General features: G+C 56.6%; 1 protein-coding gene across 9 annotated transcripts in view; it reads left to right on the plus strand.

The window, feature by feature from the left end:
* Positions 1–6,389: 6,389 nt before the first annotated feature.
* The window catches only part of EBF1 (EBF transcription factor 1), a 390,172-nt gene continuing 383,861 nt past the window's right edge, over positions 6,390–12,700 (plus strand). For all 9 annotated transcript variants that reach the window (XM_040987314.1, XM_040987396.1, XM_040987644.1 and 6 more), the window contains exons 1-4: positions 6,390–7,312; positions 10,149–10,305; positions 10,833–10,896; positions 11,523–11,578. In XM_040987314.1, the coding sequence (XP_040843248.1) occupies positions 7,179–7,312; positions 10,149–10,305; positions 10,833–10,896; positions 11,523–11,578 (411 nt within the window). In that variant the 5' untranslated portion in view covers positions 6,390–7,178. The remainder of the gene's footprint in view (positions 7,313–10,148; positions 10,306–10,832; positions 10,897–11,522; positions 11,579–12,700) is intronic.

Genomic DNA, 12,700 nt, shown 5'->3' on the forward strand with positions numbered 1-12,700 from the left:
AACAACAACAACAAATGATGCTCTATAATACGCCATGAATGTGAATTTTAATTGCGGTGATTGGGTGAGGGGTATTAACCATCGAGCAAGCGCCCTTCAATAAGGGAGGGGTAAGAAACATATTTCCTGTCCAAACGGGGCGTGACAGCGCAGGAGGAAGCAGGGACCCTCTGGGAGCTGTGTGAACTTCATCCAGTTGACCTCTCAGTTGGTGATTAGCGGGAACCAGGGCTTCACAAGGTGAAAGGGGGGAGTGTCTGGGGTCCTGGAGGTTCAGGCGGGAGAATGCTGTGGAGAAGAAAGAGGCCGAAAGGAGCGGAGACCCAGGGGTGGGCACTTGGGCGCTTCCGGAGGTGCCAGCCTCCGGCGGCCGAGGCGGATCGCGAGGTGGCGCTGTGGCTCCATCTCAGGGGAAGCGTGGGCGCCCGCGGGTCACCAGCAACGCCCAGGCTGTGTCCAAGAGGTGGGGGCAGGCCATCTCGGCGGGTTTCGGGTCTTCCCCACCACCGCCGCCTAATAATGACCGTGGTAAAGAGAATAAATACAAAATAAACAGATAACGCGAAAGCGGGCTGCTTTAAGACACGCGGCATCAATAATCAGAAACTGCCGGCGAGGAACAATTAAGAGCGCGGAACTGTCCAGCAGGGACCGTTCGGTTTAATTGGTTCTCCTGCAGTGGGAACTGGCCTCATCCTCCCGCAGCTGAGCTGAAGGAGCTGGGCGCTTACCCGACGCCTCCGCCTGGGCCCCCGGCCGCGGAGGCGGCTCCTGGTTACCTGCAAAGCGGGAGGAGCAGCCGTCTGGACGCCTGCGTGGCATTGGACCCTCTCACTGGCGGGAGCTGGATTGTTAGGACTTCTTTGCTGGGGTTGTTACTTTACACTGGACCCACATACAAGTTCATGTTCTTAGGCGCGCGTGCAATGCTCTTGCACACTGCAAGATACTTCTCTTGCACACTCACATAAGCCGGATTCCCAAGACACACGGACGCTGCTGGACACGACCGCCTCTTCACACTCGGGCGCACGCCGCCAAGTGCGCGCTGTCGGTCACCGGCACACAGGCGCGCCGCACAGGCCCACAGGCGGACAGGCACACTTCGCGAGTGCAAACATGTTTGCACATCACAACGTGTGCATCGCGCACTGCCCTGGCTAACAAAGACTCTGCAGTGCAGAGTGACACGTAAAGTATCCAGGGAAGCGCGCCACTCGGGAAATTCGCGGGCGAACTTTTTTTGTCATCCAGTGTCTCTGGCTAAATACACCCTTCTTTCTGCAGCTGTCCCCTAAGTAGACAGGCCGTTTGTGCCCTCCAGGTCTTCACACCCCAAGGTTTCTTCCAAGGGGTGTGCGCTGCTGAAGTAATTTACAACCCCCCTGGAGCGCTCTCTCATTCTGGAGCCTCCGAGGGAACCCGGCTCTCCCGCACCGGGGGCCCGAGCCGGGGGTGCGGACAGGTCCCGCCCCAGGGCCGTCTCAGACTTGGGAGACCGTGTCAGGTAGCGAACCCCAGAACATTCTCCCCACAGCCAGCCACGATTGTTTAGCCACCGCCGAGCTTTCTTCACTCTCAAAAAAGCGCATCAGCAGGTGTCCAAATTTATGTTCTCTCACTGGCTTGGCGGCTAAGTCCGGTGTTGGTCGCGTTTCCAGCAGGTGAGCTGCCTGAGCTCTCAGACATCATCTTAGCCTGGGAGAAGCAGCTAGTGGGAGGCCGCGGGTGCGCCCCCCGCGTTCCCTGGCCCCGCACGTGGGCTCTCTGACCGCGCGAGTGTCCATTCAGTCCGTACAGTTCTCAGAACTCCCCCGCCCCCTTTGTTTCTCCCTTTCGCGTCCCGTTCTAAGGGACAAAATGTGTCCTCGCTCCTTTCTCTTTCGGGAGGCGGATTTCAGTCAAGGGACCCAAGGAGCCTTTGAGGGCAGGAAATCTGCACCGCCGCTGCGTGGGTGGGTTTGCTGCAACATCGAGGGCACCGGTTCTGATGAAATTTCAGCAGTGTGGCCTTGGACACATTTGTTGTTGTTTTTCTTCCATTTCGCTCACAAGGCCTCAGTTTCCTCACCTGTAAGATGGGAGGGTTCTGCACGTCAGTGGTGGAAATTCTGTGAATTCATGCTCGTAAAGCCTTCAGTAAATGGGATCTATTATTACCTGGGACCGCCCCGGGGGAAACCCGAAAGAGCCGGCAGGCTCGCTCCCGGAAAGATCGGTCGGATCCCCGAGCCCCAGGTTTCTGGTTCTGATGACAAGTACCCCTCCCTGCCCCAGGTGCCCTTTTGTCGGGTTGCCTTTGTATTTCTGTCTTCCCCGATTGTACTACAGGGCGAAGGTGTGCTCCAACGTACTGGAAGTGACTGGAAGCCGCCTTCTCGGGAATTCTGGGCTGGGGTCAGTGTCCGGATTTCCGGTGGAGCCTCGGGATGAGGCTCCCTTGCGTCCCCCAGGATGGCGGCTGGAGGGCAGAGACAAAAGGGTCAGAGATTTACGGGGCGGCGCGTCCGTGGTCCCCTGCCCCTCTGATCCTTGCCGCCCCACAGCCCCTGGCCACTACCTTCTCCTGTCCTTCTTCTCCGGGCAGCGCCTCGGTCTCTGCCCTCCTGAGCCCTGAACTTGAAAGTTGCAGGGCCCGCGTTCTTTGGTGCCGGCCGGGCGCGGCAGGACTTTGCGCCTTTAGGCTTCACCGCCCGGTCTGCCTAGAACTTTGGGGTTGCGATAGCCCTCTCCCTCCTCGCTGGCAGACCAAGTGGCAAGGGGAAGGGGCGCTATACTAGTATAGGCGGAGGCTATACTAGGGGAGCGCTCTCACCCGCGGAACTGAGAATCGGGGGAAATTTCTAAGGGACAAGTCCCAAGGCTGGCCTCCTGGGGGCGGGCGAGCAGAGATGATTCCCTCCTTCCCCGGGACGTCCCCCGCTGTTCGGCCGCATTTAACTTGCCTCTTTAGGGGAGAGGATGTGTTTCTTCTCCCCCAAACACCCCAGACTTACTGCGATGACTGAAGCCCTTTAGGAAAAGCAATTCATTCCCTCTCGTGTTGAGCAGGGCTGGGAAACCAGGGAGAAGTTCCATGTGGGACGGGAAGCCCATAAACCTGCTCACCTGGTGGCAGTTTCCTTCAGCAGGCAGGGGAGACCCCCCAAAAGCTGGGCCGCTCTGCCTACCATCTGGAGCAGCGGCAAGCTTGTGCACACTAGCCCTGACGGCTAACGCAACTCCGAGGAGCTGGGCAGGAGGCTTCCACGAGTCTCTTCAGTGGCGCCTTCCAGATACAAGCTCGTTCCCCAGGCTTAGGCTCTTTCTCACTTCTTTGCTACTTTCAGAGATGATACGCATTGTACCTGATAGCAGTAGTTTCCAAATACTCTCAAATAGAGGTTCCCAGGATGCTGGAGGTTTGGGCAAGGCCTGGAAGTCTGTATTTCTAATACATGTAGCGCCCTTCACCCTTTCATGTGATTAGGCAGCTGAGACCGGTGTATGGCTTACAAACCACAGTGAAATAAAATTATACATGGGCTGGGGAACCTGGACATTGCCATTTACACAAGTGACATCTCTTCACAGGAGCTGGGACTATAAAGTGAAAAAAGATGGAGCCAGTCTCAGTACAAACCTCACAGCTAGCCCTGACCACACTGGCTTGTTCTCTGGCTGGTGGTGCTATCCTCATACAAGGGACACACTCTAACGCATGTAAGAGGTCCTCTTTCCAAGTTTAAAATTGCACTTGCTGTTCCACATTCGTCGGAGGATGACTATCCACCACAACACTGCAGCTCTGTTGGCCTGGGTGTCATTCCTAGTTTTTCTCTCTTCTGCCCACCTGCCCCCCACTCTCTGTGTCTCTTTCCCATCTTCACCTTTACCTTCTTCCTAGTTCAGCATCTAATATAGGATGGGAAAGCTAGGTTGAAAGCACATGGACACTGAGAAGAAAAGCTATGAATACTTGCTTGATTCAAATAAAGTGCACCCATGGTCCCAGGGACGGTGTTGGCTGTCTGCACAGCCAGAGGGAATAAGTCTTATCAAAAGACTCCTGCCCTCTTGCATTTTTCTTCCGTCTCTGGCCTGGCAGATGTGGAAATTGCCTGCCTCGTAGTTAGTTCCTGAACAGATTGGCTCTGGGGCAGCACATGGGCTGCTAAGGACTTCTTTCTCTGCCAATTTCTCATTTGGGATCGTGGTTTCAGAAGCTTCCACCAACACATGTTTTACAGATGCTTTGAGATTTATAGAAGCTTGACACCAGCAGTTCACCTGTTGTGTGTCCTTTGCTGATTTTGGTTCCCAGAGTGGCTTTCTCCTCTTCCTTGATAATTTCTGCTGGCAGTGACCTTGCCCATCACTGGACTAGGCGCCCTACTGGCCTCAGCTTGGAGTCCTGCAGACTGTTCACAGCAAGTTAAAGTAGAAGCTAGGGTCTTATGCAAGGGCCATCTGGGGCCCATTGACAAGAAGGTCCTCTCTGCTTCCTGCTCCCCTGCTCTCAATGAAGAATCTGTTCCTGGCAGGGGAAGGGCTTGATACTGTGGACCCCAGGGCAGGGGCATCGGGTTAGGCGGGAAGCTTTGAGAAATTTAAAACCCGCACTTAAATTCCAAAGAGATGGAGAAGGATGACTTCCCTTATCCAAGCCACAGACTGACACCTTTTCTGGTGTCTCCATGGCATATACTCCTGAACTGGGAGCCCTGGTGGATGCTACGGGGAGTCCAACGGGTCTGACCATCTCCTTCAGGAACGTCCTAGAGGAAGTGGAGCTAAGGATGGTGACAGGGAGAAAGTGCTTGCATGGCAGGCACGAAAGGGGTCCGCATGGAATGCCCTGCAGGGTGGCCTGTGGACACGGCATTGTCTGAGCCTGGTGGCCACGCACCCAAACACCTGGAGTGCAGTCTTTCATCCTGTTTTGGCATCTAGGAGAATCTCCACTTCCCTGTTCTGGCAAAAGCACAGAGCATAGCTCTTACCTGTCTCCATTTAGCCAGGGCTTGCTGTTTTTCACTCTCTGACTCCGTGGGCTTCCTAAATCAAAGGGCCGAGGAAGCCCTGCAGAAAAGGGATCTGGGTCTGTGGCAGAGAATTTTCTCTGGTGGAGTCCTTGGCAGGTTTGTCTGCAGCCAGGGAGCTCCTTGGGGGGTAGTGAAACAGAAGTTGACCATGTGCTTATCAGAGGTTACAACCTGCTAAAAAAAATGATGCGGCACATTACCCAGAAGCATCCAGTGATTTCCTCGGCCAGCCACAGCGTGTATACTCAAGTAGGAGGCCGTTTCCCCCTTCTTGCTCTTCTTGCCCCTCTTTCTTTTCGGTTCTGCCCCCTTCTTCTCCTCTCCGTCTTTCCCTTTCTTCTTCCCTCTCTCATTTTCTCTCCCCACTCTTTATTTCCACTCGTCAAAGGGTGCGGACAGTTTGTTGTCTCCTTTTTAACATAAAGAACGAGGCCGAGAAATCAAATAACCAACTACTCAGAAACGGTCTACGTGGTCTTGGCTTCGGTAGTTAAAGAAACCACTCTGAGGCGGGGGAGAGGGGACGAAGGGTTAAGCACTTAATTCGAGAACATTTTAAAATGCACCACCCAGTGCATCCCCTCCACATCACCCTTCTTCCTACGAGAGCATTTCATTCCACCACTCGCACCTCTTAAGGACTGCGAGAGAGAAGAGCGGGAGCGAGTGGCAGAAAGAAGCGTCCAACGCCCAGAGACCCGAGGTTAGCGGCCGCGCGGTGTTTCAAGGCCCGTCCTGGGTCTCCACTCCCTGAAGGACCCACGGTGCCTCGCGCGCGAGGGTGTCTTGAGTTCAGGTGCATTCTCCATGCGCTCCCAGCCCCAATCTTGCCCACCTCCAATCAACCCATCACCCCGGTCTGAAAGTGCAGACGTGGACACCTGGGACATGCATCCTACTTTTCCTATCGGGGCTATCCCAACTCCTTCTGCTTTTGCCCCCGGCCGACCCGGAACAGCGGAGCAGGACGAGGCGCCGTCCCTGGGAGGGCGCACCCTGTGCGCCTTGAAGCGCTTTCTGGGCGCTGCGAGATGCGAAAGGACTGTCCGTGTCCTGGAGACTGAGACCTCCCAGCTCACTCCCCTGGGCAGGACACCCTCCCCTGTCCCGGGTCCGCTCTCCAGCCGCCAGCCCCGGCGCTCCGCGCGCTCGCTCGCCACTTTGGCGAGCAACTTTGGCCGGCTCCCCCGCGCCACCCGGAGCGGGATGCTAATGAGGGAGCGGGGCCTGGCGCGCCGAGCCTGCCGCCTCCTGAGCCGCGATTGGCCGCGGCGAGGCGGAAGGATGACGGTATGCAAATGAGGGGCGGGGCCGCGGGCGCGGGCCCCGCCTTCCCCCGTTGGGGTTAGTGTGCCCGTGTTTAGCTCTGGGGACAGTCAAACTGGATTCCATAGGGAAAGCCTGCAAATCACTTCTATTTTAGCCGGGAGAAAACAGAATCTCCATCCAGCGGGGTCCACCCCTCTCTCTTTCTCCCTCTTCTCTCTTTCTATCTCTTCCCTCCCCCTCCTCCCCTCTCTCCCCTCCCCCTACCCGCTCTGGTGTCTGTCTGGCGACCAGCGTCCTCCTCTGCGCGCAAAGGAAAGAAACATCTTTGGTTGGGAGAGAAGGAGGGGGGAAAAAAGCGAGAGAGAGAGAGAGAGAGAGAGAGGAAAAAACTTGCCTGGTTGTGGAAAATGACACTTGAAGTAGCAAAGCCGGCAGCGCGAGTTGAGCCTATTGTTTCTTAAATTGCCATCAGGTTTTTTTTTTCTTCCTGCTTCTGCAAGTGGAGGTACCGTTACAAAAGGCCCCTCCTGTCCTGCACCGGCCTGTGACCACTACAAAAAAAAAGCGCAAAAAAAAAAAAAAACACCCCAACCCAAAATCAACCAACCAAACAACCCCAACAGCCAAGCATACATCTCTAATTTTTTTATTTTGGTCTTTTCGTTGGATTTTCCCTTTTTTCTTTTTTTTTTTTCTTCTGGTTATCGCTCAGTTTTGAGCGAAGGTTTACAATTTTTTTTTAAAATTTGCTTTCCAGCCCGCCTTGATCTTCTAGCGTGAGTTCATCGTCTCAAAAAAAATCTCTGGTTGGCGTTTTTCTTTGCTTTTTTTTTTTTTCAATATTTTCAAGGGGGAGGAGATTTTCCACAAGAAAAGGTTGTTTTCATGTTTGGGATTCAGGAAAGCATCCAACGGAGTGGAAGCAGCATGAAGGAAGAGCCGCTGGGCAGCGGCATGAACGCGGTGCGGACGTGGATGCAGGGCGCCGGGGTGCTCGACGCCAACACGGCGGCGCAGAGGTGGGGACCGCGGGGGGACCGTGGCCGGCAGCCGTGCGCGGGGCCGGGGAGGCGGCGCGGAGTGGGGACCACAGCCGGCAGCCGTGCGCGGGGCCGGGGAGGCGGCGCGGAGTGGGGACCGCGGGGGGACCGTGGCCGGCAGCCGTGCTCAGGGCCGGGGAGGCGGCGCGGAGTGGGGACCGCGGGGGGACCGTGGCCGGCAGCCGTGCGCGGGGCCGGGGAGGCGGCGTGGAGTGGGGACCACAGCCGGCAGCCGTGCGCGGGGCTGGGGAGGCGGCGTGGAGTGGGGACCACAGCCGGCAGCCGTGCGCGGGGCTGGGGAGGCGGCGTGGAGTGGGGACCACAGCCGGCAGCCGTGCGCGGGGCCGGGGAGGCGGCGTGGAGTGGGGACCGCGGGGGCACCGTGGCCGGCAGCCGTGCGCAGGGCCGGGGAGGCGGCGCGGAGTGGGGACCGCGGGGAGACCGCGGCCGGCAGCCGTGCGCAGGGCCGGGGAGGCGGCGTGGAGTGGGGACCGTGGCCGGCAGCCGTGCGCGGGGCCGGGGAGGCGGCGTGGAGTGGGGACCGTGGCCGGCAGCTGTGCGCGGGGCCGGGGAGGCGGCGCGGAGTGGGGACGGCAGCCGGCAGCCGGGAAGCGGCGGTGGCCGCAGGGCTGGGCCGCGCGGCAGCGCCCGCCGCTCCGCTCTCCTCCCGGGCGCGGCGCTTCCCGGCCACTGCGCCTTGGTCGCCAGCGGCCGGCCGGAGAGCCCCGAAAACGCTTGGCTGGCACTTTCCCCTGTCTCGTTCGCGACTGTTTTCATTTTGTTTTACCCCAGAAGAGGCGTCTCGCCCGCGTGATGTTGTGTATGTATTTTTCTGTGATCACGCTTTCTTTTCCGGCCAGCTATTTTTCTTGCTGTGTTTTCTTTTTCTTTTCTTTCTTTCTTTCTTTCTTTCTTTCTTTCTTTCTTTCTTTCTTTCTTTCTTTCTTTCTTTCTTTCTTTCTTTCTTTCTTTCTTTCTCTTTCTCTCTTTCTTTCTTCCTTCCTTTCTCTCTCTTTTTTTCTTTCCCCGTTTACTTCTTCCTTATTTTCTGCTCTTCGTCCTCCTTCCCTCGCTCCTTCCATTTCGTTCGTTCTTCCTCGCTCGCCCCCTGCCTTCTTTCCTTCCGTCTCCCTTTTTTCCCGTTCCCTCAGTCTTTCCCCCTTTTGTTCGTCTTCCCTTCCTCTGTCCTTCCTCCCTCCTTCCTGCTGCCCACTCCACTCCGTCCTCTTCCTGAGCTTTCCTCGCCGCCTCCCCGCTTTTCTCTCCATTTCTCCCTCGAGTCTTCTCTGGTTGCTCCCCGTCAGTTTCTCCCTCCCTTTCTGTCTCTCCAGCGTCGAGTTTTTCTTAGTCCTCCCGGAGAGCGACAACTCCCAACTTTTATTCCAACACCTCCTCAAAGTCTTCCCCACCCCACACCCCACCCTCTGTCCCGGTGGCCCCATCCAGCCCCTCTGCCACCGGCAGCTTCGGGGCCGCCAGCCTGTGTGATCTGAAGGCACTGCCCTTGGAGGTTGACCTGGGCGAACTTTTGTTGGGCACACACCTCATGCCCCTTTTCTGGGAGCTCCTGGTCCCGAGTGAGAAATGGCCCCCTTGTATGCTCCCAGCCCGCCACCTGAGCTTGGGACAGTGGGGGCCTCTGATGGTCTCAGGCCTGACCACACTCAAGAGTGCGGAAGGGGAAGAAGGAAGGTGGCCGCTTCACCCCCACCTTCCTGGGGCTGGAGGGGACAAGCGTCCTCAACACGGTTCCCACCGCCGCTGTACCTCAGGTCGGGGGCGGTTGGTAGTGAGAGTGCGCGGGGTGACCGGGCTGGAAGCGAAAGTGTGTGTGTGTGTGTGTGTGTGTGTGTGTGTGTGTGTGTGTGTGTGTGTGTGTGTGGCACCGAGTGTATGGGATGTTTGTGCCTGCGCACGCACGCCGGTGTCGGGCAGGTCCGGTAGTCAGCGACCGCCGGGCGCCCTGAGGAGATTCAGTCGGGCGCCCTGAGGAGATTCAGTCCGCAGCCCCCGGCGGCCTCACTCCGCCGGCCTCCCCGGCGGCGGCAATCAGGAGCGACGGCACGAGTGGGAGGATTTCTGTCCAACAGCCAAAGTTTGTTGGGATAAGTCTTAAAAAAAAAAAAAAAAGCCCGTCCCCTCTCCCACAGCGACCACCTCCGACAGCTTGGCGACCCACCCTTGGACCCGGCTTCCCCTTCGGTTTTCTCCCGGGGGTTGGGTGTGGGAGTGCGGCTTCCTGAGGCTCGGCACCCGTGGCCGGCCGGCTGGGACGCGAGAGGTTTCCTGCAGAGTGGGGCTGGAAGGCCAGCGCGCCTCCGTCCCTTCCCACCTGTCCACAATAGCGGGCACACAGGACTTGGGTGGGTGAGCGGCGGGAACTACCGTCCGGGCCCCTTCCCGGGAAATGTGACTTGTGTGCGTTCTCCTTCGCTAAAAACTGAGGGGATACCCCAAGTCCGCGGTCACTTCGCCGGCTCCATGTTGGCGCGCGTCAGCCGGAGTAGAGGCTTCCAGAAATTCGTCTTGCGCGCGAACCCCGACCAAACTTTCACGCCTCGTGGCGAGTTCTGAGGTCGCCCGCTGGCCTCGGCAGGGAGGACGAGGACACGCGCGGAGCCTCGCGGGTCCCCTCGGCCGCTACGCCCGGGGGGCCTCGAAGGGGCGTGAGGGGAGCTCACAGAGCAGTTGGGGGCAGAAGCGGGGGGTTTTTGGGGGGACACGCGTGTCGGCCTCTGACAAGGGCTGGGGCGGGAGGGAAGAGCGGGCCTGGGGCGTCTGGCTTTGCGGTCTAACTCTGCGTCTTTGGCCGCAGCGGGGTGGGTCTGGCCCGGGCTCACTTTGAGAAGCAGCCGCCTTCCAATCTGAGGAAATCCAACTTCTTCCACTTCGTCCTGGCCCTCTACGACAGACAGGGCCAGCCCGTGGAGATCGAGCGGACAGCCTTTGTGGGGTTCGTGGAGAAGGAAAAAGTAAGTGGGCGCGGCGCAGCAGCCCCTGGGCCATGGCTTCGAGGAGCAGGCCCAGGCGCCTGGGAAGTGCGAAGCATCTAAAACACACTCCCACATGAGGGCCCCCCCCAAGCCACTTCCCATCCCAGACGGAAAAATAAATTGTGAGGAGTTCCCCCCCCCCCCGTAGTTGGAGAGGAGCATGCTGGCTCCACAGCCCCAGACATAGGCACCACGGATGTGCCAGTCCTCCTTAAAGACCACAGTCACCTGCCTGTGACTACCCAGGCCCGAGCCCCTAGGCCCTGGGAAAGAGCCGCCTATGTTTAATCGCGCGCCAACAGAATTTTCTGGAAGGGGACCGTGTGGAAATGGAGGAGAGGGCACAGTTGACCACATTTTCTGCTCTCTGGGGACTGACTGGCTGGTGGGTGAGGGGATCCAGGTTTGGGGGAAGTTGCTGTAACTTGATGAACTGGCTCACGCTGATCTCTCTTTCTCAACCTCTCTTGGCATCTCCTGTGCCTTTGCATCCTGCTGCAACCCAGGAAGCCAACAGCGAAAAGACCAATAATGGAATTCACTACCGGCTCCAGCTCCTCTACAGCAATGGTGAGGCTCCTGTCCGGGTCTGTGCCAGCACCCTGCAGTTCTGGGTTGGGACGGGGTCACCTGGAACTCCAGGTGGATAAAAGCTTGCAGCATTGCTAGTCAGACTGTCATGCTGGTGGTGGGCCTGCCTAGCCATACTTATAACCCAGGAGGTTTTACTCTAGGAGAATCCAAGGAGTAGGCTGAGGACTGCCTGGTGGGTCCTTGCACATACCTAGGGTCACAGGTAGTAAACAAGCCTAGCAGGTACTGAGCTGTTTTCATTCTTCCTTCCCTTCCTGAGGCCTGTTCCTTCAAGCAGACAGACTGCAGGGCCAAGGCCCTTTGGGATGAGGAGGCCTGGAAGGCCATGGCCAGTGAGGATTCCGGGCGGCACAGAGGGGCACTTGCAAGGGCAGAAGAGCAGGATGCTAGGACCAGGCCAGAGGCTGCTGTCTGGACACTGGGGGAAAGATGTCACGGCAGTGATTTCCCAGGATAGGGCGAGATCCAGTGTGCCTCTGAACCCCTTTCTCTGAGCACATGTGTGTTTGTTTTGTTTAGTTGTTATTTGCTCCCCTCCCCCTTGGCTGATCCCCTCTCATTTAATTCTTCCTTCCTCCATCCACGCCCACCCTCCACTCCAGGGATAAGGACAGAGCAGGATTTCTACGTGCGCCTCATTGACTCCATGACAAAACAAGTAAGTTTCTTGATTTCGTGTCACAGGGTGACCTTAAGGTTGTCAGGAAGCTGGTTGCTCCACAGCAGGGGTACTGGGATTTGGACTCTGAAAGCTGGGGCAGACAACAGACCACACTCCTCAGAGTCCATTGAAGCTCTGCCCCTACCCCTCCCACCCCCGGCACAGAGGAGGGCTGCAAGACTCCTTTCTTCCAAGGGAGTTTCAGGCCTTGGCAATGAAGACAACGGGGTACTGAGCACAGAGAAGAAGGGCTGAACTTCCTGTGACCTGGCAGGGCAGCCCCAGAGGGCCGGTGCAAAAGGTGCCCAGGCACCCCCTTGCAGCTTGAGCTTAAACTTCTGAAATGCCAGCCAACCAGGCCTGCTCCAGGGGGCAGAGGATGCAGGGGTTGCCCCCCCACTGCAGCAGAGGGGAATTCTCTAGGAGTGGGTGGGATGTACTGAGAAAGCAGATGAGCACTCCACAGATTATTTTATTACTATGATTTTTATTACTATGATTTTTAAGAAGGATGGTGGTGGAGGTAGAGTAAAAGGGGGAGCGACAATTGTCAGAAGATATTTTGTAAAAACTCTCTTGCTTTTTGCCTCCCAGTTTGGCAGGAAGCCAGAGAGCAAGAGTGAGTTTGCAGTCTTAAAGGTACATAGAGGGCATTTTCTTAAGCTTCCCAACACTTGGGTGTCAGGCAGTATACATTTAGGCTGAGTTATGGTTTAAAAGATACAATTATGAGCCGAGTCAGAAAAGAGGCCTGACGTTTTAACGAGGTACAGGAGCTTTTCTTCTTCTTCTTAAATTTAAGAAAAAGTTTAGTTTTTGAATTAAGTAGCTGGTTAGGTAAGATTTAAAAAAAAAAAAGAAGACAGCTTTATTGGTTGGGAGAGAGAAATCAGAACAATGAGAAAAGTTAGGCATTATGCTCTAACCAGCAGTTTAGCAAGAGGATTAGTAGTTATTTGGTTGTGATTTTTAAATGTTCCTCTTGAAGTAAAGGAGGTGATTTTTCATAAACACTGACTTGGAAAGTTTCAAGTTAGAGTAGGCATACATATTTAAAAATTGTCTTTTGAAATGTCATAGCTTATATTTTTTTGTGCAAAATATACATGAATAATATTG

The sequence above is a fragment of the Ochotona curzoniae genome, unplaced genomic scaffold (assembly GCF_017591425.1).
Source record: "Ochotona curzoniae isolate NIBS_2020 unplaced genomic scaffold, NIBS_Ocur_1.0 contig_1, whole genome shotgun sequence".
Taxonomy (NCBI): Eukaryota; Metazoa; Chordata; class Mammalia; order Lagomorpha; family Ochotonidae; genus Ochotona; species Ochotona curzoniae.